We start from the raw sequence: 24,875 nt of genomic DNA, 5'->3' as shown, positions 1-24,875 counted from the left end.
ACACACCGAAATAGAAGATATACCTTGCCTTAAAATAGGTATGCATATATAAAAAATTCGTTATGACTCTTGGAACATACATACATGAACTGCGTATATTTTCATACCTGACGAGCCTGCGTCCAGCATTTGGGCGAGAGAGAAAGAGTCCCCATTCGTCCGCGGCACGTATGCACCGATATCATTGTTGCCGTCCGTTATTGGGTTATCATTTGTTTTTTAATAAATTTGTAAACAACTTGTTTTCGACGACACAGCGGTAACGATGGCGATGATGATATCAGTGTATGCGCGTTACAGACGAATGGGATCCTCTACATTTCTCTCTCGCACAGACCTTGGACACACGATCGCCCAGCGAGAAATCACTCGATGTCGAAACGATGTCGAATCGACAAATCATTTCTCACTGCCCTAGTAGCACCAACTAGCGGGTCCATTCTCTGCCGGCCCCTTTGATCTTTGCGGTCCCGATCGCGTGGTATTTCGCCGTGTACTCGGGTAGAATCGACGCAAAACGAAACAAACGACGGAGTGGACCTACTAGTTATACTGTGGTAGCACAGTGCATTGACCAAACATTGGTTAAACACTGGCCCAATATTTGATATTCGGTTGCATTGGGCTAATGTTTAGCCAGTGCACTGTGCCACTAGGCTCCCAGATAGCACGCATAGTTCTATGAATATTCTTCTGGAGTGCAAATGTTCTTAATTTCAGAATATTCCAATCGAATGTTCTATAAATATATATATAATTGCAATTAGAAATCGTATATTCGTAACAAAGAAGAACGTTTTTCAAATATTCGTTGAGAATGTCTTTGGAGCATTCGTTCAGAGTAATTTGTTAATACTCATCGAGTTTATGTATTGCACATTGTTTATTGTGCAATACACTTATCTTATGCAGAAGGCAGTGAAACCTGTGATTGATAGATTACTCTATTCACATTCGAAAAAGATTGATAGTAGTGCCAGTCGAATGTTCCACGAACATAAGATAAGTATATAAGAATGACCTATGGAATATTCCGAATATTCTTGAAGAATATTCTTAAAATGTGCATAGGTGTGTCTTGTGCTGTCTGGGATGGACGGTACTAGATTGCCCTTCCATGTATATATGTACGTTCTAAGTTAAGACTTGAAATACATAAAAATGGAAATAAGAGTGTGCCACATTGACAGTGTCTAGCTCCTATTCGCTATATTATATATATATAATATATATATATAAAAATAAATATTGAATAATCACTTGGAATACGACAAAGGTGAAATCGAGATGTTGACGACGAAGAGCAAAAGCGCTCTCCGATTCGCATGGTAATAAGTAGAACCGCATTTGCGCCGGGCTGCCTTCCTCAAGAGTCTCGCTGCCTCTTCTCCATCAGTAATTAACCGGTCACCGGAGGGGAGGTAGGCACGCAAGTGCGATTCCTCACAACACACCGGAACCAAACGGCATTTTTTACTGTCAATTGTACGTGTACAACATGCGCGAGTATCCTAAGGTCGTTTACTTCGTGGTCTCCTTTACGCCGGTCAATTTCGAGCTTACTTCCCATAGACGGAGCGCCACCTCCGGGTCCAGGTCCTTTTTAGAGACGTAGAGCTTGCAGTCGCGATACAGACGTCCGCTTTCCTCGGACAACGACGATTCCGTCGCGCAATGCAGCACCGTTTGCGCGCCCTGTGAATACCGAGTTGCTTCTTATTAAAAAAACTACCAGTGATGAAGGACGTTTCGAAGAGGAATGCACGGCAATTCGCATATTTACCTGATTCGAGGTGCGTAGAAACATAAGAGCCACCGGCGAGAAAATGATATAGTGAAACCAGCTTCTCTTCACGTTCCTGAACAGACCGGTGTAGGTGAAGCCGGGACACACCATGTAAACGTTAATACCGGTATTTTCTGTCCGTCTCGCGAGCTCGGCGGCGAAGTACGCGTTCGCGAGCTTCGAATTACAGTAGCCGGGGTTCATCCTGCTCTTCACCGACAGTCCTTTCTCGCCGTTCAAGTTCGAGAAATCTATTACCCCGGACTCCAGAAGCTTGGACGTCACCACAACTATCCTGTACGGACATGGTTTCGAGTTAACGTCGTCTCGCCAAGCTCAAGTATTGTCGTGCAATCACCTGCTGGGAGCGTTCTCCTTCAGACGGTCCAGAAGTAAATTCGTAAGCAGAAAGTGGCCCAGGTGATTCACCCCGAAGTGGATCTCGAACCCGTCCTCCGTCAACGCGTGCTCCTTGAGAGGCGCGTACACCCCGGCGTTGTTGATCAGCACATGAATCTGGGGAAACTTCTTCAGCACTTCATTGGCAAAGTCTCTGATCGATGCGAAAGACGCGAGGTTCAATTCCATGGGAATCTGCAAGAGGAGATAACCGTATTAGACGCGCATCGAGTCAAAAAGCAAGAGAGATATATAAATTTCCCCAAGATAGCGCGCTGAAGGTCCTCGCAATATTTTCTTTTTGTCATTGATCGGATTTTACTGAAGTATTAGGCCGATGGCAGAGAACGATCCGTAAACGCTTGAGACCGTCTTGGTCGTAGACGTAAGGCAAGGCAGAGAAAAACTTAAGTCGTGTACAATAGACTTTCACGACTTAGGCTCTTAAGACAATGTTCTGTTTTACATCTTTGTCTTGCAGTGACGTAGGGCCTGAGCAGAATGGCCGTCTTACTCTTAATTTACTTTATGTTTCAAGCCTTCGTCTTGAGGCACCGCACAATAACCGTCTTATGTCCTAAGAGTACAAGACAGCCACTCTGCTCAGGCCCTAACGCGCAATAATTGTCTTGTGTCACTCGAGTCACTTAGACCCGGTCTACAATGAGTTGTTAGTCGTCAGTCAGAAGTCCCAACTATATGCTGATTCTTTTCCTTTCCGGGTGGAAGAAAAAGGACCGACATACAGTTCTGACGTCTGACTGAGAACTAAACAACCCATTGTAGACCGGGCCTTACAGTTACTGCGCGACACTTCAAGACGAAGACTTAAAACGGCCATTCTGCCCAGGCTCTTACATCTACGACTAAGGGCCAGTTTCACCAGACGTCGCTTAACTTTAATCTTAGTTCAATTCAAGTGTCTCTGTCTGGAGCAACAGTTGGAAAGAAGCGAAGGGTGAATTGAGCCAAGTTTAAAGTTAAGCAACGCTACCCTTATGGTTTTTGACTCTTTACATTTTACAATCTCGACTAGATTTAAGATCTAAATTTTTGTGAAGTATTATTATATATATATTTATTTATTCACTGTAAGTTACTTATTATGACTCGTTACGTTTCAACGTCCCGACTAAATTTAGGATACGCTTTTGTCAATCAACATTATTTATATATTTAATTATTTATGTAATCATTTAATGTACATTCGAGGTATATTTCAAGCTATATGCGCTGATGCAAAGCACTGCGTGCCGAAACGCCTACGCAATTCTAGAGTCCAAATGTGAGCATACGCTCCTCGGTAAAATAATTTTAACACCTCGTTAAATGAAAAGCTTGTCTCGGCCGTAATTGCGTGTCGTTACTTTAAACGACGTTGTTGAAGAAAAATCGAGCCCGAGACGACCCACGGCGTTCACGCGCCGTTCTCTGCCATCGACCTTACCAATTCGCCAGTGGATATCGTGCTGCGTATCTCCGCTCTCGTGTCCTTCGCTCTCTGCACATTCCTGCAGGCCATGATGACCGTCGCCTTACGCCTGGCCAGCTCCCTCGCCGTCTCCTTGCCGATGCCGGAGTTGGCGCCGGTCACGAGGAACACCCGGCCCTGCAGATCGCCGGCGCTCCGGCATCTACCCCAGGCGCGCTCCCGGCACTTGCGGAGCAGGCCGATGAACAGTACCACCGGGAGTATGAAGTAACACCACGAGGACACCATGATTTCACGGTGGCCTCAGTCGGCGCGGCACGAGATCGCTCCGGGTCGAGACGGCGCCCGCGAAACACGGCGATAACTGGCCCTCCTCCTCCCCCCCTGAGGGCCGCTAATGCATAACAATATCGCGCACGTTCTCTCGGACCTTCGTCCCGATCGAAGCTGGCCAGGGCCTCGGCTCTAATCCGTCGCGCACGGCACACCGCGACCTGCGATCCGCGTGCACCGCGGCCGGGCGCAAAAAAACATCGGTCCGAAGGCGAATCTTCTTATACCGACCGCTCCGCGCGATCCCGCATCTCGCCGCGACCCGCAATCTCGCGCGAGACAGCGAGAACAATCGCCGCGCGAGTTAACTCGCGAGCGAGCTCCCCGACGCGACGCGGGGCTTTATTTACAAGCGCGGCGCGCAAGCGCCGCGATGCCGTACGCTCTCCCGTGTCCCTCGCGAGCCCCCTCCCCTTCATCCCCCCGGGGCTGCTGAATGGGATTTTCCCTTTCGGGAACCCCTGGAATTCATTCGGCCAGCGCTCTCAAGCCCCACGTTTTCACCTCGTCGCGCTAGCCCGAACGGTTGATTTTTGAAGAGTTTGCCCGCAATTTCCAGAGTATTCATATTTTCGGGAAATTCCCAATGTCAATAGCTGTAATGTCGGCAATTATCAACATCATCGATAGGGGTGGAGGGTGGGAAAGAAGTTAGATTGCCCTGGATAAGTCGCAAGGTGGCTCGGCGAACTGTAGACTGGGTTAAATTAAATTAATATACATGTAAACGAGGCGGAAATTCTTGTAATTCGTTAGGGAACGCAATGAAGGCTGTAATTCTAATATCGCCGGTTATTAAAAATGATCGTCGAAGTAAATTTTCATGATCAAGTACAATCGGTGCATGAAAAGAATTACAAAATGGTTATTGCTCATTAAAAACTGCAAGTTTTCCTCTTTTGTTTTTCAATGGCTACACATAATCGAAAATGACAGCTGATTAGTTCCAGCAGATTCCCACGGGACAACCGTGTAACTATGGCAATCTGTGATCATATATTGCCGGGAAATTTGTCCAGTTTAAAATTAAACTAAATTATAAATTCATATATATGCTTCTACGCGCCGAATGTGTATAATAAAAACGTGGTGTTTAAGTACGAACTTGATTTATTCGGTACATTAGATGCAATTAAATATCGATACAAAATATAATTTCACATTCGTACTCTATAACGTTCGGCCGTATACATCCACGTATGTACACTAGGGCCGGTATTCATAGTCGGATCTTCTGTTCAAGACCGTCTTGAATTTATCTAAAGATGCTGTATGGAACATTTCATTGGCTACGGAGTATCTAAAGATAATCTTAAGACGGTCTTGAATATAAGATCTGACTATGAATACCGGCCTAGGAATCGCTGATGCCTTCTCGCATGAATTTGTGCACACATCAACACATTTATACATTTTGCATATACATACATGGAAAATATGTGTGTTCTACCCTGTGCCTAAATTCATATGGGAAGGCATCAGTGATGCCTAGTGTACATTCTTCGTCTATGTTTCATCACACTTTCCTCCTCAACAATTTTTCAGAGTTCGCCTGCAATTTTCAGGGTATCAACATTCGAGAAATTCCCGATGTCAATAGCTGTGATATCGACAACGATCAATATCATCGATAGGGGTGGAGCGAGGGAAGGAAGAAGCTAGATTGCCCTAGATTAAGTTGCAAGGTGGCGCAGCGAACTGTAGATTGAGTTAAATTAAATTATGTCGACTTCGTAAAATGAATGGGGCCGTGAAAATTAATAAGATTGAAGTGTTGTTTCACATCCGAATTGAAAACTTGCATTAATCTATGGACTAGTTGACACACGCATTACATGTTCCGACAAATCATGTATGCTTTTTTAATAAATTTTAGATAATGCTGCAATCACTTAAAGCACGTTAAGGCACACAATACCATATTCTTTCACATATTCCAATCAACATAATTATTACGGGCAAAATCTCTGTGTGTATATATTGTTATGTATATAACGTCGCCTGTTTCTCGTCCCCTTAAAATTTATACTGCGGAGATTCGTACAGGCGCTTTAAATAACATCGAAGAAATAAAAGTTAATAAGCTTCGTGTACATATGATATATGTTATCTCGCAAGTTAAAAAATATTTTCTCTCTCGCCGTTCCCTATAAAAAAATACTTCTCATTCACATTACGGCCGTTTATCATCACACTCTGATACATCAGAGAGATTCTCGAGTTCAAGATAGAATTGAATCGTGGCGAACATAAATTTATCTATGTTTTATTACGAATAGAGTGTCTTTTCCATCCATTCTTCCAGTGTGAACGTAGCCGTGTGGGTTTTATCTGGATCTCTCTCGTTAAAAATATCTACAACAACGTAATAACTGGTTTTGTCTTATACTTATTAACATTAAAATATAATTAATTTGCAAACATTACCAAACAACACGTGTGTCTAAAAGACATCTTGAAGACTTTTAGACATGTATGCTGTATGGGTTAATATATCAATAAAATAGTGGGTCAGATAATTGATATATCAGTAATGAGAAGATTAAGTGCAAGTTTCGCTTACCGATCATTGTTTTAAGCCTGACCGCACACATTATGTAATCGTCAAACGTAATCTTGCCGTCTTTAGTGCCGTAACGATGAACCAGTATATTGAGAATGTGATGGTTCAAACGGTATCCCGCGCTGTTTAACGCTTGCCTTAATTCAAATGCACTTAAATACCCGGACTCGTCTCTGTCGTAGAGCTTGAAAACAGCCTGAAATGTAGCACAAACGTTACTAAAGGCCCGCAAACATTTTACAAGATGAAAGGGTCGCAAATTAAGCCGAAAGATTTCGCACGTACCTTCCACTTTCTAACGTCATTCCACAAGGTCTTAAACTCCTCAAAACCGAGCTTGCCGGAATGATCTGCGTCTAACATAGCGACCATACTGCGACATATATCTTTACTGAAACCTCTGTCATGAGTCTCTGCAATTTAAAAGAGAGATCCATTTTGCGCGTCGTAATTTTCACGTGAGAGGAAATCTCTAACATTAAAATTCAACTACGGAAAATTCGTATAAAAATCCACACAAAAATATAAAGATATCGGTCTCAAAGATTTCACCAATGTACCGAAACAGATGGGCTCTCGATTATACAGTAGAGAGATGACAAATTCAACGATTATGATACATCGCAGACTTTACACGTGTGTCGACAGAATCAAGCGATTCATTAATGTTTCATTCTGTTAATTGGAAAAGCATGCTGGTAGGTACTTTTCGCCGGATAATCCTACCTTGCGGAGACACAAGTTAGAAACGTCAAGCTGCGGTTGACATTGACACTATCAGTTCACCATACGCGTGCCGATGAAAGCGTATTTCGTGTGTTAACAATAGACTAAATGATCGAGCAAATGTCCCGTGACATAATTCGTCACGACGTAAAACGATCCTGCGGTAGGAGAGGTTTGTCTTACCTACGGGCTTATTGTACTGTTCATTATTACAAACAATGCCGCACAGCAGTGAGATGAGAGTGTCGATAAACGAACCATTTCCTTCGACAGTTTCGGGAGCATGTGCCTCGCTACGATGCGCCAACTGCGGTAACTCTACCCGTAACACACAGCTACATGTTAGGTTTCGAGTTTCACATACGTACACTTGGGCCATAAGAATCCACAATATTCATTACGTCTATGACTTACGTTACAATTCATTTTTCTTTTTACACAGACTCTAATAAGCTCTGGTTCTCTTAAATACACTTTTAACAGAAATTTAATATACACCCCTTTGGGCTAGTTTATTAAAAGATTGCGTAATTTCAATTGTTTTTAATTTTTTTTAAATGCGTTTTAGTCGGTCTAATTAAACCAAGAAACATTTTTCACGATATTAACACTTGGACCAAATGTATTTATGCATTGTAGATACAAATTACAAGGTAAGGGATAAGCATGCGGAATTATTAACATGATCATCAAAATGCTGTACAGCGTGCCGAAAGAATAAAGTAATTTTTAACGAGAAACCGAAGGAGCAAATTTTGTAGTAATTAATCGATTATCAGGCTAAAAGTAGACGGTGCAGGTGATAAAATATCCGAGATACGAGAGTAATGATGAAGCGTGATTAAATGTATACTTCTATCAATAATTGCAGAAACATTGAGCAAATTAAGCAAAAAGGTAACAAAAAGCTACGAAGCAAAGCTCTTATAATTAGAATAAAATACGATCATGTTTTTCTCGGGGATTATCATATTAAGAATTGTACATATTCTTTTCGTACTTCTTCTTATGTGAAAATGTATCTTGTGAGCAGCGCGCAGAATAACATTTACCTTTCCTCATAGCGAAATCTAAGATATCCTTGAGTTCCATCCAGTCCACTTCCAAATCATCGCCAGCGAGTTTCTTGAAGAATTCTCGGACTTTCTCGGTATTGCGGTCTTGTTCAGGTTCATCGCGAACCTAAAAGTCATACAGAAAAAAATCTTCCGTAATAAAGACTCATAATCTGTGACAAGACCGGAAATCCTGCATTTCTATACGAAGCGATTTTGCTTCGCAGCTATTTTTAAATTAAAATATAATTTGAGATATTTAGACTTGGACTTTTTAATATTTAAATATGTAAAATTCACTGTACGTGTCATTAAAAATAATAGTAGCGTTCTCTCGAAGACGCGAAAAGACCTGTAAAACACAAGTGGGTCCAAAATATGAGCGTAATAAATACATTCTATTTTCTCTTTAAATTGTTTCTACCTCTTGTTGACTGTAGCTCATATCGAACGAGTTTATTTAGTCAGTTTCTGTGACGTATATTCATTATGTATTCATTTTTGTTGTGTTCTACATGTATTTTCGGATCCTCATGAAGGCAGTCGTATTAGTATGAAATTGAATTCAGAGCCTTTCCTTTTATTTCTTGCACACGTACATACATACAAAGCATATATCGTAGCTTTAGTTTCAACGTACAAGCATGCGTTTTACTTACGTTTTCTCCGCTTTGGTCCTCCTTACCGTCTGCGGGATTAATTATCTAAAAGCCAAGCGGTATGAATGTGCGGATTGTTAGTGACCCGTTACCATGGCAAGTAGCGACATTCTGAATCTTAACGTGATTAACAATCAATTATCAAACAGCAACATGACAAATGTCAGATTTTACAGGCATTAGCTGGACACAATTGCAGAGTGTTGATTCTACGATCTTAGTGCAATTCACCATAAACCAATTTAATGCATTACTAATCTATTACACTCGTTTAACGCAAGTATTTGTCAAGCTGTGTCGATGAATTATTAGTGGGTGTCCTGTAAGTTGTGAAATGAGATAAAATATTTATTAATACAATATAATTAACCCGAAACAGCAATAGTGCGAGTTGACAGTCCAATGTCTGATAACTTTACGTAATTATCCTTCCAAATTCCATTTTGAAGATTGAATAAACTTTGAAATACATGATTTAAGTAAGAGTTTTATAGCGATCATCTCTCAACTTGTTATCGCAGTAAGCAAAACAATTCGTATTGCTTAGGATTAATCTATTATCGTAGATATCCTGTTCATTCAAAATCTCACAAACCCTTACCCTGTCATCGACGTCTCCGATACCGACTTCTTCATCATTTTCTCTATAAACAAACGAAAACACTTGGATGAAAGTTGTCCCATATCGTGATACATGTATCAACAGAGCACACATATTGCGACGGAACTTACTCCATATTATTCTGATTCTCAGAGAAGATTCTCAGCAAGAATTCACCCTCCTCGTTCGGGTCGAAAGTACTCGGAACTATGCAGTAAACACCCGGGGGTAACTTGAAACGACACGTGACCTCCCGTAAGTTTATAAATGCTGGTGAACGTCCAACAGACGCGTTGTACTTGAAAAAGTTAATGTCTAGTGGTTTCGGCAGCCTCTCTGGATACTCCAACTGTTGATAAAAAGTGAACTTGTTAATGGAAAATTTCGTTTCTGTTAGATTTTCTCTCTTCTAACATTAATTCTTCAAAACTTCATATATTCCTCGTTTTTAGACTTTACTTATTGCCTACTTTTCAGTACGCAAACTATGTACGTAGTAAAAGGATATAATTTGATTTTTTACAAAAATTAATACTCGAATCTTCAGATAAATCAAATTACGATTCGACTGTGTTGCATTATTGAAAACGCAATCAATTTCACATACATGGTATATCGCAAATCCGATAGTGAGGCAATCGGCACCCATTCTTCTTTGCGCCCTCCTGTTCTTCTGCATCAGAGCGGCGATCACGGTACACTTGTCATCGTCGTCATCTGGATGTTCCAACGTGATGCGATACTGCGGATTATGGCAGAAGGTCTCTGCGAGATATATATTTTTTGTTTAACTGGGACGCCTCCACGAAGTGTTGCCAGATCAATAAGTATTTGCATATCCCACCTAAAAAGTTTCTGCAACCGCCCGCTGTCACTCCGCGCACCCACTCTCCTTCAAACACGCTCATCTCCCAGCGTTTTTTCCCGGCGCTAATATCGTCCGTCGTTAGGGAGTCCGGATTCAAATTGCATATCTCGAGTTGAGTGAAGTGGCGGGTGAAGTCCTGAAACGACATCCAGAATTCGCCGTCCATGTCGAAGGTCAGGCCGAGCTCCTCCTTCTCGTGATCGGGGATGAATCTCCATTCCGGCGATCTGTCGGCGGATGACGAAAGCATGAACTCGGACGCGTAATCGTCGAAGCGCGGAGGGAGAGTACTCACTGATCGCTCCAAGGCCCATTCCATTCCGCCTCGTTTCCCCAAGGATTCCGAAGCCTCAATAGAGGTATGGTACCGTACCGATTCGGCATATGAATCTCCACGTTCTTCACTTGGGTGATGCTGTACGCGTGACCGCGTATCAATCCCTGAGGGGTTTCAGCCTCCACTATGTTGGGATCGGGCTGAAAAGGGCAAGGGATCGGAGTCTAACAATCTCAAGTCTGCGAAAAGAACAGATATCGTAATCGTCAATTCACCTCGATGGAGCAACCCAGCAACGAGTTCCTCTCAAAGGCTTTTAACAGTATGTTGAACAAGTTCGGCGGCGTTTGGTCCATTTGGTACATTTCCGTTACTCCACCGGTGAAGTCTTCCATGGCCTCGCAGGTCGTGCCGCCCTTCAACGCCTCGTAGGAACCGTGAAGTTTCGCGTACGCTTTCTCGAGAAGGGCGCTCCAGAATTCATTATTCTCGGCCGAGTGCAGATATACCAATTCTCCGCGACTGGTGGGCAATCGATCGTCGATCACCACGTCGACCCATCTACCGTACTGCCAAAACCTGACGCGTGCACATATCTTATGTAAATGAGCTCTTTCCAGGCTGCATCTCGTAATTTAACAGAAATATTTGTCGTACAAATGTCGTAGAATCCAGATGAAGTTAAATATATTCGTGACATTATACTCGGTGATTAACGAAAGTTCCGAATGCAGATATTCGTAAATCGTATATATATATAGACATTACGTGTTATATGATAATCAATGAGAGTAATAAATTATATAATTTTTTTGTTAAATTGCTGGCTTTTTGTCGGAAAAGCGTTGTTTGCGGAAACTGGATGCGTCGCGAACCTGAAGTGGAAGATTCCAGCGTAATTTTCCTCGAAGCTTTGATCCTCTGGCATTACTTGAAAGAACAGATTCGGGTGCATGGTCAGATTCGCCACGGCGGCCAGCAGCCAGCAGTCTCCCAGCTCTCCCTGCTGAACGTCGAATCTCGAGAAACCCTCCACGAAGAGCTGAGGATTGTCCGCGATTTCCTGCGAAGAACAGCGCATTGTAGGTCGTCAAGAGCCTATCCTCCTCGCGCGATCGATTTGTAAATTATTCTCGAATCGAAGCTGGTAAAACTCGGGATAATTCAAGAGATTACTGACCATCGGTCGCTTCCATTCTATGTATCTGTCCGGTCTGCGGGAGAAGTACAGCGACGAGTCGTTGGCTGGAAATTCGGGATCCTCGAAGAGCCTTCCCGTCGCCAGGCATTCTCGTCTCAGCGTGTTGAAATCCTGGACCTCACCCCGTGGCCTCAAGCCGGACCCCTTCTCCCCTAACTGCGAACATCGGTTTGTGCGTCAGATCGCGAATGCGAATTGACTTAAACAACAAAAGAGAAAAGAAAAGACAAAGAATTTTCTTTTCTCTTCCAATAAGTGTCCATGTCGAAGTATACGGAGAAAATTTTTTCTCAAAATTTGTCCTACAAATCATGTAATCGTCGGACAAGGTGAAATTTCGAAGAATTTTATGAATTTTTTAAATTTTACCATATGTTCTACTAGTAAAATATATTTGTGAGTATAATTGTTAACAGACAGAAACATCTAAATACGGAATTGTAAATGTAAATAGAATATAAATAGTAGATTAATTAGGAGTAAAATGTTAATAGAAAGTGTACGGGGTAAAAACTGGCGTTACCCAAGATGAGATAGCTATAAAGCGAATGTGCAAATACACGGAGAGAATTTTCTCTTAAAATTTACCCTGAGAATCATGTAATCGCAGGACAACATGGCATTTTAAAGGACTTCATGGAAGCTTTTGAAAATTTTACCATACGTTTTACTAGTAAAATGTGTAAAATTTTCAAAAACTCTTATAAAATTCTTAAAAATGCCATGTTGTCCCACGATTACATGAGGAAAATTCTCTCCGTGTATGAGAGTTAAGGCGCCGTTTGTAAACCAAGTCCACTTCTTGGCATGAAGTTAAATAAATAATTATATTACTAAGTATAATTGCTAGTAGAATGTATGGTGAAATTTCAGAAAACTCTCATGCAGTTCTTCAAAATGCCAAAATGTTGTCCGACAATTACATGATTTTCAGGGTAAATTCTTTCCGTGTATACTTTCATCTCATTAATCTGTACTACAGTCATTTTCTTAATTGTTTCCTAAGAATTCAAAAGCGCGATCGAACCAACTCAGACTAGCAAAATCGGGCGTTCGTGAAGCGAACTGCAAAGCGCGTAAATATCTAAGGATTTTCAAGGAACGGCCTACGTTATAGCAGGACTTTCCGATGTAATTTTTCGTCGTTCGTATCGCTTTATCGTCGAACGGTTTTTCACGTTCCCACGTTGTGGAATTTTCGCCGTGAGGCCTGCTCGTCGAGCCCACTGCCGAATTTTTGGGAGCTCGCTCGCGTCCGGCCGAGTAAAGGACGTTATTGTTCCTGCCGATTATCTTATCGCTCGCGAATTCCGCGGCCTCGGCACCGGACAGACTGGACTCAACTTTCAGAAACGCGACACCCTCTTGCATGTAATTGGAGTAGCGATAATTAGCGTATTTGCTACGTCGAGGATCCATCCCGGTGAAGCGCCGAGGTGACGCGCGCGTTTACTCTTGCCACTTCGTGGAAAAATGCGTTGCCGAGTCGTCACTTGAATAAAACGAAAGTCTCCTCGGAAGCACGCGACCGATGCGGAACGAGAAGCGAAACTATTCGACGGAAAAGCTCCGTCCGAACTTGGAATTTCGAACGGTAATCTTCCAGGGAAACAAGAGAGCGATAACTGCACCGGAAGACAACTGACCGCAATTTAGATTGTGATATTGCTTGATAAGCGTACGTGAACAGCTGCGCGTACTTGAAGAGATAGGAGTATAGTATGTGAAGTGCGTTTTTGTGTGTTCCAGAATGAGCGACTATCCGATGAATGTCTGTGTCGAAGTACCTTTTCATCTCGTTAATCTGTATCACAGTCGTTTTCTTAATTGTTTCCCCAAGAGCATCGAAGGCGATCGAGCCACATCTGCGACGGTGAGCACTCGTGAAACGAAATGCAAGCGCATAAATTTCTGATTGACCTTTGCAAATTCAGCATCGCGAAGAGGAAAACGTCCTGATCTTTATTTAGACTGTTTCCGATTTGATGCGATATATCGGCAATACTTTTATAAATGTGCATTGCATCATAAATTGATGTGCAAAATATTATCAAGAGCCATAGGGTTTGAATAAAGTGTCTCGATGGTGACAAAGTGGACCGATCACACTTCGAGCTACAAATGACGAACGATTACAAGCAAAGAAGCAACGAAATTATTCTGGACAATCATTTATTACGCAATTTGTCTACGAGAACGTAATATATGTAATTTACCTGTTCAATAATTACTTGCAATCATTATCACTCAAGCTCCGTTTTGTTTTTTCAAATTTTCCAGTTCGCGAATTCAATTTTGAAAGTCTCCTCGCTGAAACTCGAATAATTTGCATGCTTTTGTAAAAGCATTCACGGATGCCGTCGCATTGACACATGCTGTGACGCACATCATTCTATTGAATGAATTCGTTCTACCGAATGAATATCATGCGAGGAATGGCATTGTATCAATTACACATTTCTCGTACAATGCCGTCATCGTTATTGCCATCACCGTCGGTGTCGCTGGTACACCTTGCATGCGTGTGTTGCAAAAGAAGTAATTATGATGTTGAATCGGTAAGTTTTAGTATCCACATTTTACGAAAGACCCGATGGCCATCCCGTTCAGATTAACGCGGGCTTGCGATGTCAGTCTGCGAAATATTTTCGGGATGCGGGAAAACGGGAGAAGAGGCGTCGAATGAGAGAGAGAGAGGAATTGATCAGTCGTGCGATTTTCTCCATGTTACGATCTTTTATTCCAATACGCTGTGCACATGTTACATGATTTTGTGAGAATGTTTAGTCATGCTTCTGCAAAAAAGAAACCACTCATTAAGTGCTCAATAGAATACGGTAGTTTTAAGACGTTCTATGTACGAATAATTGGGATGAAATGAAGTGCTCTAATTAATATCGAATTTGTTGAAGTGACTTAATTAATTACGTACTCTTATTTATACTTAGATTCCTGTTAGCTTCACTATTATCGAACGACTGTGCCTCCGGACACTTTACCTTGCAATCGCAAATTTAAATTATATTCAATTACTTTTAATTTTAATTAACATTAATTGCAAGTTTTAGTTACAACGTAATGATCGAAAATTATAATTAAATTATGTTTAATTACAATTTTCAACTGTAAATAGTAATTTAATAACTGCTGTCCAATTAAAGTCTATTTTAATTGACAACTCGGGGAAAACAAAGAGGCGAACGACAATGAAATTGTGGGCGGAATATTTCAATGGAACATTCGTCCCGATCAGCACTCGTCCCGACGAGGTAGATGGTTGGTTCTGAGAAAAATTCGAGATTTATCTATCGGGATATCGGATAACCGAGCATTCCGGGTTCGTGCGCGCGAGCTTCATGACTCATCGGCTGCCGGCCCTTTCGCCTCCGAGACAAGTAAGCGTACCACTTTGATGTTGAAGAGCGACGGTAAGAATCGCTTGATCTCGACCGCCGTCTTAACGAACGCATCCTCCTCGGCGCCACCTCCGTCGCCGTAACCGCCGTAGTAGCTCATCGCTTCCTCTCGCCTTCTTTCACGGCTACGCCCGGGCCCGAATTAGCTCGGAAAGGGTCAATCGTCCCTGCGACGGAACTCGCCAGCTGCAACTTGCCCGACGTCGTCCCCGTGTCGTCCGTCAACCACGTACTAACCGGCACGGATCACGGAGCGCGAGAAGATGCTCCGACTCGCCGCTCCGACGTGCACGTTGAAACCGTTATAACCTGATTCTACGCGCCGGGCTCGGCCACGAGCCTAACCCTCGCCCGTGGGCCTTTTCCGCCTCGCCTCTCTCGCCGCGCGCCAGGTGCATACGACTCTCGGAAACGACCTTGAGCCTTGACAACGCACGCGATCGCCTTCCAGCGGCGGCTACCGGGCGCGATTGGCCGTCGTTCTTAGACCCGGCCAATGGCGGCGCCCGCCGCGCCATTTTGAACGCCGCGGTCCGGCGTGCGCGCGATTCAAAACGGCGGACACGGGATTCCCGGCGAGAGGCCGCGCCAATTAGCAAGGTCGCGCCCGATCGCGCGTTAATTAGCCACTCCGCCGGTACAGATCGTTTCACGACTCTCGAAACTGTAAGGCACTCACCTCTATCTTCTTCGTTTCTTGCCGGACGAACTCTGGCTCGCGTATCTCCCTGCTCCATCCGTAAGAGTTCATCTTCGCGCACAATTCTTAATCCCGACGAGGTCTACGGACTAGCGGGACTTGGGCGACGCCGCGTCTTATCGACGGGATCGCCAAGGCGGATCTTTGTACTCGCTGATTAGCCTCGCTTTTTTCGCGGCGCCACTGTCAGCGTCGCGATAACGCCGATTCTCTTATCAAGGTCGCGCGAGTTACGACCGTGGGAGGTTCAATCGTCATTGATGCGCGCGAGCACGATCTAAACGACTGCGTTGTATACCAATTCCGGACAGGGTCCTACGCGGAGCGTTGAAAAGTCACCTTTGTTAACCGATCTCGTTTTATTGTGTATTTATGTATGTTCTGTAAAGGCCACGATTTCTCTAACGTCGCTTAACCTTAACTTTAGCCCAACTCGTTCTTTGTCTCCGTCTAGGGGAATAGGAGACAAAGGATGTGTTAAACCGAGAGCAAAGATAAACGACCTTGAAGAGAGAGGGGGGGGGGGGAGCCAGGCCTGAGTAAAGCCAACGACACACTATACTATTTTTCCTACTGGATTGCTTACGAGAGCTAATGAGAACGCACAGTTTCAGATCAGGGGGTCAATTCTGTATCTTGCAACATAGTAAAAATGCTAAGAGTGAGCGGCTTTGTCTCTTTTTAAGGGGAGACTTTAGAGAAAGAAAAGGCTACTCACTTTTATAGCGAATTCAATTGCTCGCACCAATGCGCACTCAGTGCGCTCTAAGGCCTATTTATAGTCAATTTTTGCATTTAACTTTGTGTTAAATACGTGTTCAAACGGCACACTGTACTACTTTTCCTACTGGATTACTCACGAGAGCCAATCAAGATGCAGAGTTTTCGATCAGGTGACTGAAAACTGAGTCCTGATTGGCTCTCGTAAGGAATCCAGTAGGAAAAATAGAATCGTGTGCCGTTGGGTTTAATATTGTCACGTTAATTTGCTAGAGCTTTTATAATATTCCAAGCCACTAATTGATCGCTGAAGTAATCAATACTGATCAACATCTGCGGAATAAGAATTTGAAAGATAATTGAATTCACTAGTAAGAATATTCTTAAAAGTCGCCAGCAGTAATTAACAATATATCAGTGATTTTTATCGACCATATCTGGTACCAGATAAAAATCACTGATACAATTGAATTCGTAGAACTAGACTTCAGTTGCACGTCTCGCGTCTGCAATTTCTTGAAAGAGATGTGTTGCTTCTTCGTGCGTTTTTATTGTTCTTAAATAAAATATCGCCCGATACGTCGAACAATTATCCGTTACCTTTGCGTTAACAATATTCACTGGCGAAGGAAAGACTCTCAATATTTCTCGAAAGCAAAGTCGCGAGTCATAAATGACTAGTGTATGTACCAATCGATTCTCGATGCCTCGCAAACTTGCGTCTAGAATTCTCTCCACCCGCTATATCTGCCCGGGCCGATGCGGTAAACTTTAATTGCGCTATCAAAGGGATATTCTGTCGGATGTTTAACTCACGCCAGATGCCATGCCTAGAATGCACTACTGATGGATTTTCGGGACGATTGCCAGACAGTTCCGTCCGAGAACCGGGTGTCACGTCGACCGAGGCGCTCGAGTCTTATTGTTAAAGCGAGTTCCGCCTATCGGCGATTTATATCGTTACTCGCGACTTTTGCGTGCCGACAATCGTCCGCCCCGACAATTGTCTGTAATCGCACGCAATTACAAAACCGACACACGCAATTTCGCCAATTTGTAAACACAAATAACGGAGAATCCGGGATCGCCGCGGCGCGATATCACCCGCGGCTCGGCGCTAGTCCACCCGCGTATCCGGCCCGTGCCTTTATCAGCTTTTACGAGCACCTCAAGGAAATTGGATCTGTCGCGTTTCGCGGAAACCAACTCTCTGTCCACGTCACGGTCGACTTAATTGGCGCGGAGTCAGAATCGTCGGGTTACGACACAGCGCTGCGCTATCGCGGCGGCGATTATTGTTGCAAATAATGTGCGTCGCCGGTGTATCGCAATCGCGTACATATGTTTGTACACCTACACGTATTTATGTTACCGTTTCGGGCTTTTACTGCCAACCGGCGGTCGCAACGCGGCACCTGTGATGATTGTTGACGTCTGACGTCACTCGATGATCGGAAAGCCACTACAAAGGAGACGTTCGGTGTCTGCAGACACGCAAACGTCATTATACGTTATTGCGAGATAAATAAATTTACCGGGAAGTATACAAGGAGAGAGAGAGAGAGAGGGAGAGAAAGAATTGTCGAAACGCGAAGTTGCAGAACACGATTTCGTATCCAAGGAATTCTAGCCCCACGTATCCTGACATAAAACAGAGGGTATCTGAAGTAACAGCTTTACGGTGATCCCTACACGGGGAGAATTTTCTTTTAAAATTCATCCCGGCATTCCCAAGAATTTTATGGGAGTTTTATGAAATTTCACCATACATTTTACTAGTAACTGTACTTGCAATTGGTGTATATTTAACTAGTAAAATTTATCCTGAAAACCATGCGATCGTGAGACAACGCGGCACTTTGAGGAGCTTTATGAGAGTTTTTTTTTTGAAAGCTTACCATACATTTCACTAACAATTATACTTAGTGTACATTTTACTAGTAAAATACACCGTACGGCAAATTTTTCAAGCGTACGTTGATTGGCTGCAGGGTAGAAAAGTTCTCGAGTATCTAGAAAGTTTCTAGCTTGCAGCCAATCAACGCGCTTGAAAAACTTGTCGTACGACAAATGTAACAGTATTATTTCCTTATTTCGCGCGACAATCTGAAAGGCTGCGCCCTTTTTCAACGCTATTAAAATTGTGGCACCGTCCCGAACGTTTTATCGATCCGAGGGCGCACCCTCGGTGCAAAACACGTGTCACGGTCACTGTGTCACATTAAAGATGAACTTTATCTCTCGCGCGATCGTTGATCTAGATACGATCTACCGGGCAATTTAACAATTACGCAGTGTCGCCGTTAAATTGGCGAATAGGAGCGTTTAACCGGATAACTTATATCGCAACAAATAAAACGATCGTGCACAATGCCGATGAGAACTGAAAATATTGTTAACTCATTAGTTTCCATTATCTAATTTGCACAGTTATCCGACTAATTATTGCCGCTACTTTGCAACGCAAAGTTACATTACACGTTGGGCAATATTGCGGGTTTTTTTCCACCAATAATGGAGCTTGTAACAAATATAACAATGACTAGACAAGATATTAGAATAACTGCAGACAAAACGTTCGTTTTTTGCGAATTTTAATCTCTGGGAAAGTTCCACCGCCCAATTATATTTTCAATTGTGTGTAATTTATTCGCAGCCTATCGTTGTCCTTGCAATAGACCCTCTCTGTGTAACCGAGACCCAGCGTCGTTAACGCTTCGCGAATTGCCGTTCGCGAAATACGCGGAGCCGTTTACTTCGTGCGGATTTGGGGCGCAAAACCTGGCTGCTGATGACGGGCACCAGATGATACCGATTCCGCGGCACACGTGGTCGCGCCGAAATGGACGCGGGCGATGGTACGTGGTACACTGGCTGGCATATCCGGTGGGATTCGCTCCGTTTCGGAACCAACTGTCCCTTCCCTCCGCCCGAGCTGTGTCGCCAACGCGGCGCCGATGTGCGGGTTGCCGCTGCCCGCAACACGTGCACCGCACTGAACCGCTTTTCTCCTTATAGGGGATTGCCGTGCATTGCCGAAAAAGAAAGTTCAATTCGCGAACCGGTTCTCCACCACCTCCGTGTACTTCGTGTAATTTTGCATATGACGTTTTTCTGTTATAGATGAAAGGTCGTATCAATTTTTTTATCACATTTTATCGTATCAATTTATCACGTGTAGATGTGTCGGAATAGAACTTTATCACGCGCGTATTTGTTGCTCCTGCAAATATTTCGCTGGGAAAACAGTTTTCGCTACCGTAGATAATCATGGTTCGCTAAAAATATTTTGCTGCCACAACTATAAATTTCTAAAGCACCGCAAACGGTTTGCCGTCGCGTCTAATGCAATAGGCACAGTAGCAAAATATTTAGCTATCGCAACGGAATATTAGCTTATCGGTTGTTCATTTTAGAACTTGCTTGAAAAGGACCTAAACCCTTGGTCGAAACGTCGCTTTGTAGTTTTCTTTTATTAAACACGTGCCAGTTAAGGTCGACTAAAACTTACTTATTGAAATTAGCTGTATTTTACAACTGAGATTTCGTTGCCACGTGTAGTTTTCAGCTACGGTAGCTGCATTTTTCTTTCCGTGTTTTTAAAGTAATTTATTTCAATGTGTTTGAGAAAAATTGATACCTTATCCTTATTTCTCTTAGTTTTCAAGATGCAGGAATTAACTTGGGAGTTTGGCAGTGGATAAAGCTTTCGTTTTGATGATGTGTTTCGGAGCTCATAAGATCGAGCGAGTTTCAAGCCGAGGCCACGAAGCACGTTTTCGGCCGACTAATCGCACAAGTTATTTTCGGAGTTTTGAAGAAGCTATGAATCATTATATTATGAGAACAGCTCAGAACACTTTTTCTACACGCCGCGTCAGATCAACGATATTTTCTGCGTCTTCGTAATCGTTTTGTAAACCAATTGTTATCGGCGCGAAGAGCAAAGCAAGTTGGGTATTAACGACTTAACTCACATCACGCGTGTTTCGTTGACAGTGGAGGTCGGGAATGAACAATCTTTGGCTTTAGATAAAAGTTACTCTGGCATGAAATCATACGTGAATCACTGTTTTACAAACAACGAAAATATATCGACGTAAACGACAAACAAATGTAAACGAAACTGACAGAGATTATTTTTCTAAGCTAGACAATTCGTCTTTCTAGTCTGAAGCTTTAGATATTAAGGCTCGTTATTACAAGTGCTTTTATTATTTACATATAATTTAATTCCATTCACGGCGCTTCTTCCACGAGATTTTTTCGCAGCTGTTTACCATAATTTTCACGTGCCCTAACTTTTACTAAAGTTCAAAATTGAATTTAGAACATTCCTGAAGTAGTCAATAAAACTTTGACAATTACACAGCTTTCGAAGATGTACTTCGAAGATTAAGGCCACACCTACAGAAAAAAATTCCAGATCCAACGCTATTATACTTCAATGTATCATGAAATAGGATCTATATAGTGCCAATCATATTTATTACATAGAGAAAGGAATATCTTGAATAAAAAATTGTAAAATCTAGAATAAAATGATAGTATGTATCGTCTTTTGTCGAATATCGTGGTGCCAACTTCGTGCGTTGTAAGATGGAGGGAAAATTTATTCTAAACGCAAGAATATATAAACTTATATAAGTTACTCTTGTCTCAATATAGTAAGTCAATTTTTTTTAATTCGATAGAGGAGAACAAGAATTATAGTGTGAGAAGTATAAATGCGTCAAGAATATTTTTTGTCTCAGTAACAGAAATCCTTTCTGAGGGTGCAGTATTCACAGTCAGATCTTATATTCGTGATTGCCTCAAGATCATCTTTAGATACTCCGTAGCCAATGAAATGTTCCGTACAGCATCTTTAGATAAATTCAAGACGGTCTTGAATATGAGATCCGACTGATGAATACCGGCTAATGAGAAAATTTCTTCACCCTTTTCTTATTTTATAGCATCGAAATTTAATCGCTTATTGAAATGCTATACACGGAGAGAGTTTTCTCTTAAAATTTATCCTGAAAATCATGCGATCGTGGGACAAGATGGCATTTTGAAGACTTTTATGAGTTTTTTTTTAATTTTACCATACATTTTACTAGTAAAATATATTCTAAGTATAATTACTAGCGAAATGTATGGCAAACTTTCGAAAATCTCACAAAATTCTTCGAAATGCCGCGTTGTCCCACGATTACATAATTTTCAGGATAAATTTTAAAACAAAGTTCTCTCCGTGTGGAAGAAATAACTTTAAAAGCGACCTCGCAAAATTCCTCCTAAAGAATCGCAGTTTGAAGAGAGTCGCGAAACATTAAAGCTCCGCAAACGTCGCGGAGACGCGAGCAGAGTGTCGGATGTTGCGGGCCTAAAAATATGTCGACGATACGCATCGTAGTTCGCGCGTACGAGAGGGTTCGTGTTTTACATTTAACAGTGAATCTGGCGATTCGCCAGGGGTACATCCGAAAAAAATCTTCACAGCGCGAGGACGCGCGATCGAGTTTTGATCGTTATACGCGTTTGGCTGGCGCGGAATGTCCACCGCCAGAGAACGTCGAGGAATCAAGGGGGAAGAAAGCACGCTTTCAGACAGAGTGCCCGAAAACTTGAAATAAATCTCCCCGTTTGAACAGCGGATCACGTTTCGGAGATTACGCTCGTGAGCGTGGATTCATCGAGGCAAATATTAACGATTGAAAGTTACGCGTTGAGTTTACCTCCGCTGCGAGAAGTACGTCGCTTCGAAGGATTAACAAGCAATAGTGTACGCTAGGAATCACTGATGCCTTCCCATGTGAATTTAGGCACATGTCGAACACATATGCATTTTTCATGTATGTATATGCAACATGTATAAATGTGTTGATGTGTGCGCAAATTCATGTGGAAAGGCATCGGTGATTCCATGATATGTGCACATTTATACATTTTGCCAGGGTTGGGAAAATTACTTTATAAAAGTGTAGAAAATTGCTAGACGACGCTTGGCTGGCAAATTCTAATTAAAGAAATTCATTGCGAAAAATATTACCCAGGGTTTGAACCTCTAGGCGGGCGTCTCACCAATTCGACCACCGAGGTCGATCTAGAGTGCAGGGAGGCCCAGGTTTAAACCCTGGCTGAGATAATATTTTTCGCAATGAATTTCTTTAATTAGAATTTGCCAGCCAAGCGTCGTCTAGCAATTTTCTACATTGGTTAATCATGTACTGGCGTTAAATAATTCTTTACGTTACTTTATAAAAGTATCTGGTTACAGTTACAGGTTTTTTGCTAAAACTGTAACTAGTTACAGTTATCTGCACATGGAAAACGTGTATGTGTTCTGCATGTGCCTAAATTCATATGGGAAGGCATCAGTGATTCCTAGGGCCGGTATTTACAGTCAGATCTTATATTCAAAACTGTTTTGTGATCATCTTTAGATACTCTGTAGCCAATGAAATGGCCCATACAACATCTTTAGATAAATTCAAGACGGTCTTGAATATAAGATCCGACTATGAATACTGGCTCTAGTATATAGCGGAGCTAAGAGCGCGTGATGGCAAACCTTGAAGGTGCTGTTGGCAGGATGGTGCACGTCGCCGGAGCCGGAGAGCCCTCCTCGTAGCAAACGCGACAGAAGATTATAGCGACCTACCGTCGACCATGCGTCCCTCGTCGCTTGCACAGGATATCTAAGCAAAAATTTGTTTATTTTCCCTCTGGCGTAAAGTGCGCGCAAAAAGTGGCCCCGAAGACGAAACTGACGCTGAATGGAGGAAAAGGAGGGCGAGCGAGAGGTCTGCTCCTCGATATATTAAACATCAATGTAGGACAGGAAAGTCGATGTAAATTAATTTAAGCGTGATTGCTAAATATACAAAGAGACAAAGTGAATTTTTTTACGAGTTATTTAAAGATTCGCCTTCGAGTATTTTTGTTAGCTTCGTTAAATTTATATTAAGCTGTTTTTTAAATACATTTTTACGAGTACCGTCCCTATTGACTCTGTAAATTTAACAATCTCCAAGATGACGTTCCGACTTCCGGCTAACTGCATATCGATCCTTTTCCTTTCTGGGTGAAAGAAAAAGGACTGACATATAAAAGAAATTTAATATAATAAAAAAATTTAATTTAGTCAATTTTGTTTCCCTTTTAACTTTAAACGTCGTACGTTACCATCTTGGTGATTGTTACATTTACAGAGTCAATTGAGTTCCGCATGTAGTTCCAACTAACTACATGTTGACCCTTTTCCTTTCTGGGTGAAAGAAAAAGGGCCGACGTATAAAAGAAATTTAATATAGTAAAAAAATTTTAATTTAGTCAATTTTTGTTTTCCTTTTAACTTTAAACATTGTACATTACCATCTTGGTGATTGTTACATTTACAGAGTCAATTGAGTTCCACATGTAGTTCCGACTAACTACATGTTGACCCTTTTCCTTTCTGGGTGACAGAAAAAGGGCCGACGTATAAAAGAAATTTAACTCTTTGCAGACCTGAACAATCTTTGCCACCGAAGTGTCACAGTCTACGAGAGCGTATCAATTTTTGCGCCACATCTTACAAGGAACATTTCTAAAACTGAAAGATCGCGCGAAGCACGTGATGGACGCCCCGCGCTGATGTTTCGCACGTGATTGGTCTCATCTCGCCTCACAAGATCGAGCGATTAAAACTTGTCGCAGGGATGAAAGTGACGTGCGGCTTACCCCTTCGCGAATTTATACGTTTTCGGCGGCCGACCGTCCTCGACGATGGTTTTCACGTAGTAGTACGAGTAACTCGACATCATTCCGGGTCACGGGGGTCGCGGGAACAGACACGAACCGGGAGGCACGCGTGACGCCGGGGTTCCATGCGCAAAATTGTCATCCGGCGACCGCGGAATCGGAATCGTCGCCCTCTTTCCCCGGCTGCGTGTTCACGTATGCACGTCGGACCTGACGCCGTCCCGTCGTTTACGCTTATCTACTCCGCGTACTCGTATGCACGCGCGTATATATAGCCGCCGCCAACGTTACTGAGAAAACTATGACGCTTTCCAAGATGTGACAATGTCGGCGTCCAGCGCGGAGGTCTCGTTGCCAGCGATGCAAACGGGGAATGCGTCGGCACGCCAAGGAACGGACGGTGCAAAA

The 24,875-nt window shown here is 42.7% G+C and overlaps 2 protein-coding genes across 13 annotated transcripts; both read right to left on the bottom strand.

Moving 5' to 3' along the window:
• Positions 1-1,026: 1,026 nt before the first annotated feature.
• Positions 1,027-4,278, bottom strand: LOC105567637 (retinol dehydrogenase 12-like). The gene is made up of 4 exons (XM_012022658.1): positions 3,633-4,278; positions 2,145-2,380; positions 1,784-2,081; positions 1,027-1,695 (listed from the first exon to the last, which is right to left on the bottom strand). Exons 1-4 carry the CDS (start codon positions 3,903-3,905, stop codon positions 1,522-1,524), a joined length of 981 nt encoding a protein of 326 aa, XP_011878048.1. The 5' UTR covers positions 3,906-4,278; the 3' UTR covers positions 1,027-1,521.
• Positions 4,279-5,042: 764 nt separating this feature from the next.
• Positions 5,043-24,710, bottom strand: LOC105567636 (calpain-A-like). Of its 12 annotated transcripts, none has more exons than XM_012022648.1 (17): positions 24,447-24,710; positions 23,296-23,422; positions 11,880-12,056; positions 11,575-11,762; positions 10,975-11,278; positions 10,718-10,899; positions 10,399-10,649; positions 10,162-10,319; positions 9,686-9,903; positions 9,555-9,597; positions 8,954-8,998; positions 8,292-8,421; positions 7,423-7,557; positions 6,799-6,926; positions 6,514-6,709; positions 5,305-6,305; positions 5,043-5,156 (listed from the first exon to the last, which is right to left on the bottom strand). In XM_012022648.1, the coding sequence occupies exons 1-16, from the start codon at positions 24,527-24,529 to the stop codon at positions 6,220-6,222; spliced, it is 2,451 nt and encodes an 816-aa protein (XP_011878038.1). In that variant the 5' UTR covers positions 24,530-24,710; the 3' UTR covers positions 5,043-5,156; positions 5,305-6,219. The 12 variants fall into 12 exon arrangements, with proteins under 12 accessions (XP_011878038.1, XP_011878044.1, XP_011878043.1 ...); XM_012022654.1 differs by lacking the exons at positions 23,296-23,422; positions 24,447-24,710 and adding exons at positions 15,996-16,331; positions 19,493-19,619; XM_012022653.1 differs by lacking the exons at positions 23,296-23,422; positions 24,447-24,710 and adding exons at positions 15,996-16,331; positions 17,553-17,636.
• Between the last annotated feature and the right edge of the window lie 165 nt (positions 24,711-24,875).

Source organism: Vollenhovia emeryi, unplaced genomic scaffold (genome assembly GCF_000949405.1).
Source record: "Vollenhovia emeryi isolate VEMERY1.0 unplaced genomic scaffold, V.emery_V1.0 DF939136.1, whole genome shotgun sequence".
Taxonomy (NCBI): Eukaryota; Metazoa; Arthropoda; class Insecta; order Hymenoptera; family Formicidae; genus Vollenhovia; species Vollenhovia emeryi.
The sequence above is the reverse complement of the archived record's forward strand: the minus strand, read 5'-3'. Positions and strand labels throughout refer to the sequence as shown.

What these genes read in the sequence shown, in the direction of transcription:
- LOC105567637 (XM_012022658.1), bottom strand. Translation starts at nt 3,905, where the DNA reads ATGGTGTCCTCGTGGTGTTACTTCATACTCCCGGTGGTACTGTTCATC. An exon ending in CGATATCCACTGGCGAATTG is followed by an intron (nt 2,381 to 3,632) that starts GTAAGGTCGATG and finishes CTCCTCTTGCAG; the next exon opens with ATTCCCATGGAATTGAACCT. An exon ending in AAGGAGAACGCTCCCAGCAG is followed by an intron (nt 2,082 to 2,144) that starts GTGATTGCACGA and finishes ATGTCCGTACAG; the next exon opens with GATAGTTGTGGTGACGTCCA.
- LOC105567636 (XM_012022645.1), bottom strand. Translation starts at nt 13,319, where the DNA reads ATGGATCCTCGACGTAGCAAATACGCTAATTATCGCTACTCCAATTAC. An exon ending in AATGGGCCTTGGAGCGATCA is followed by an intron (nt 10,650 to 10,717) that starts GTGAGTACTCTC and finishes ATCCGCCGACAG; the next exon opens with ATCGCCGGAATGGAGATTCA. An exon ending in GAGAATCAGAATAATATGGA is followed by an intron (nt 9,598 to 9,685) that starts GTAAGTTCCGTC and finishes GTTTGTTTATAG; the next exon opens with AGAAAATGATGAAGAAGTCG.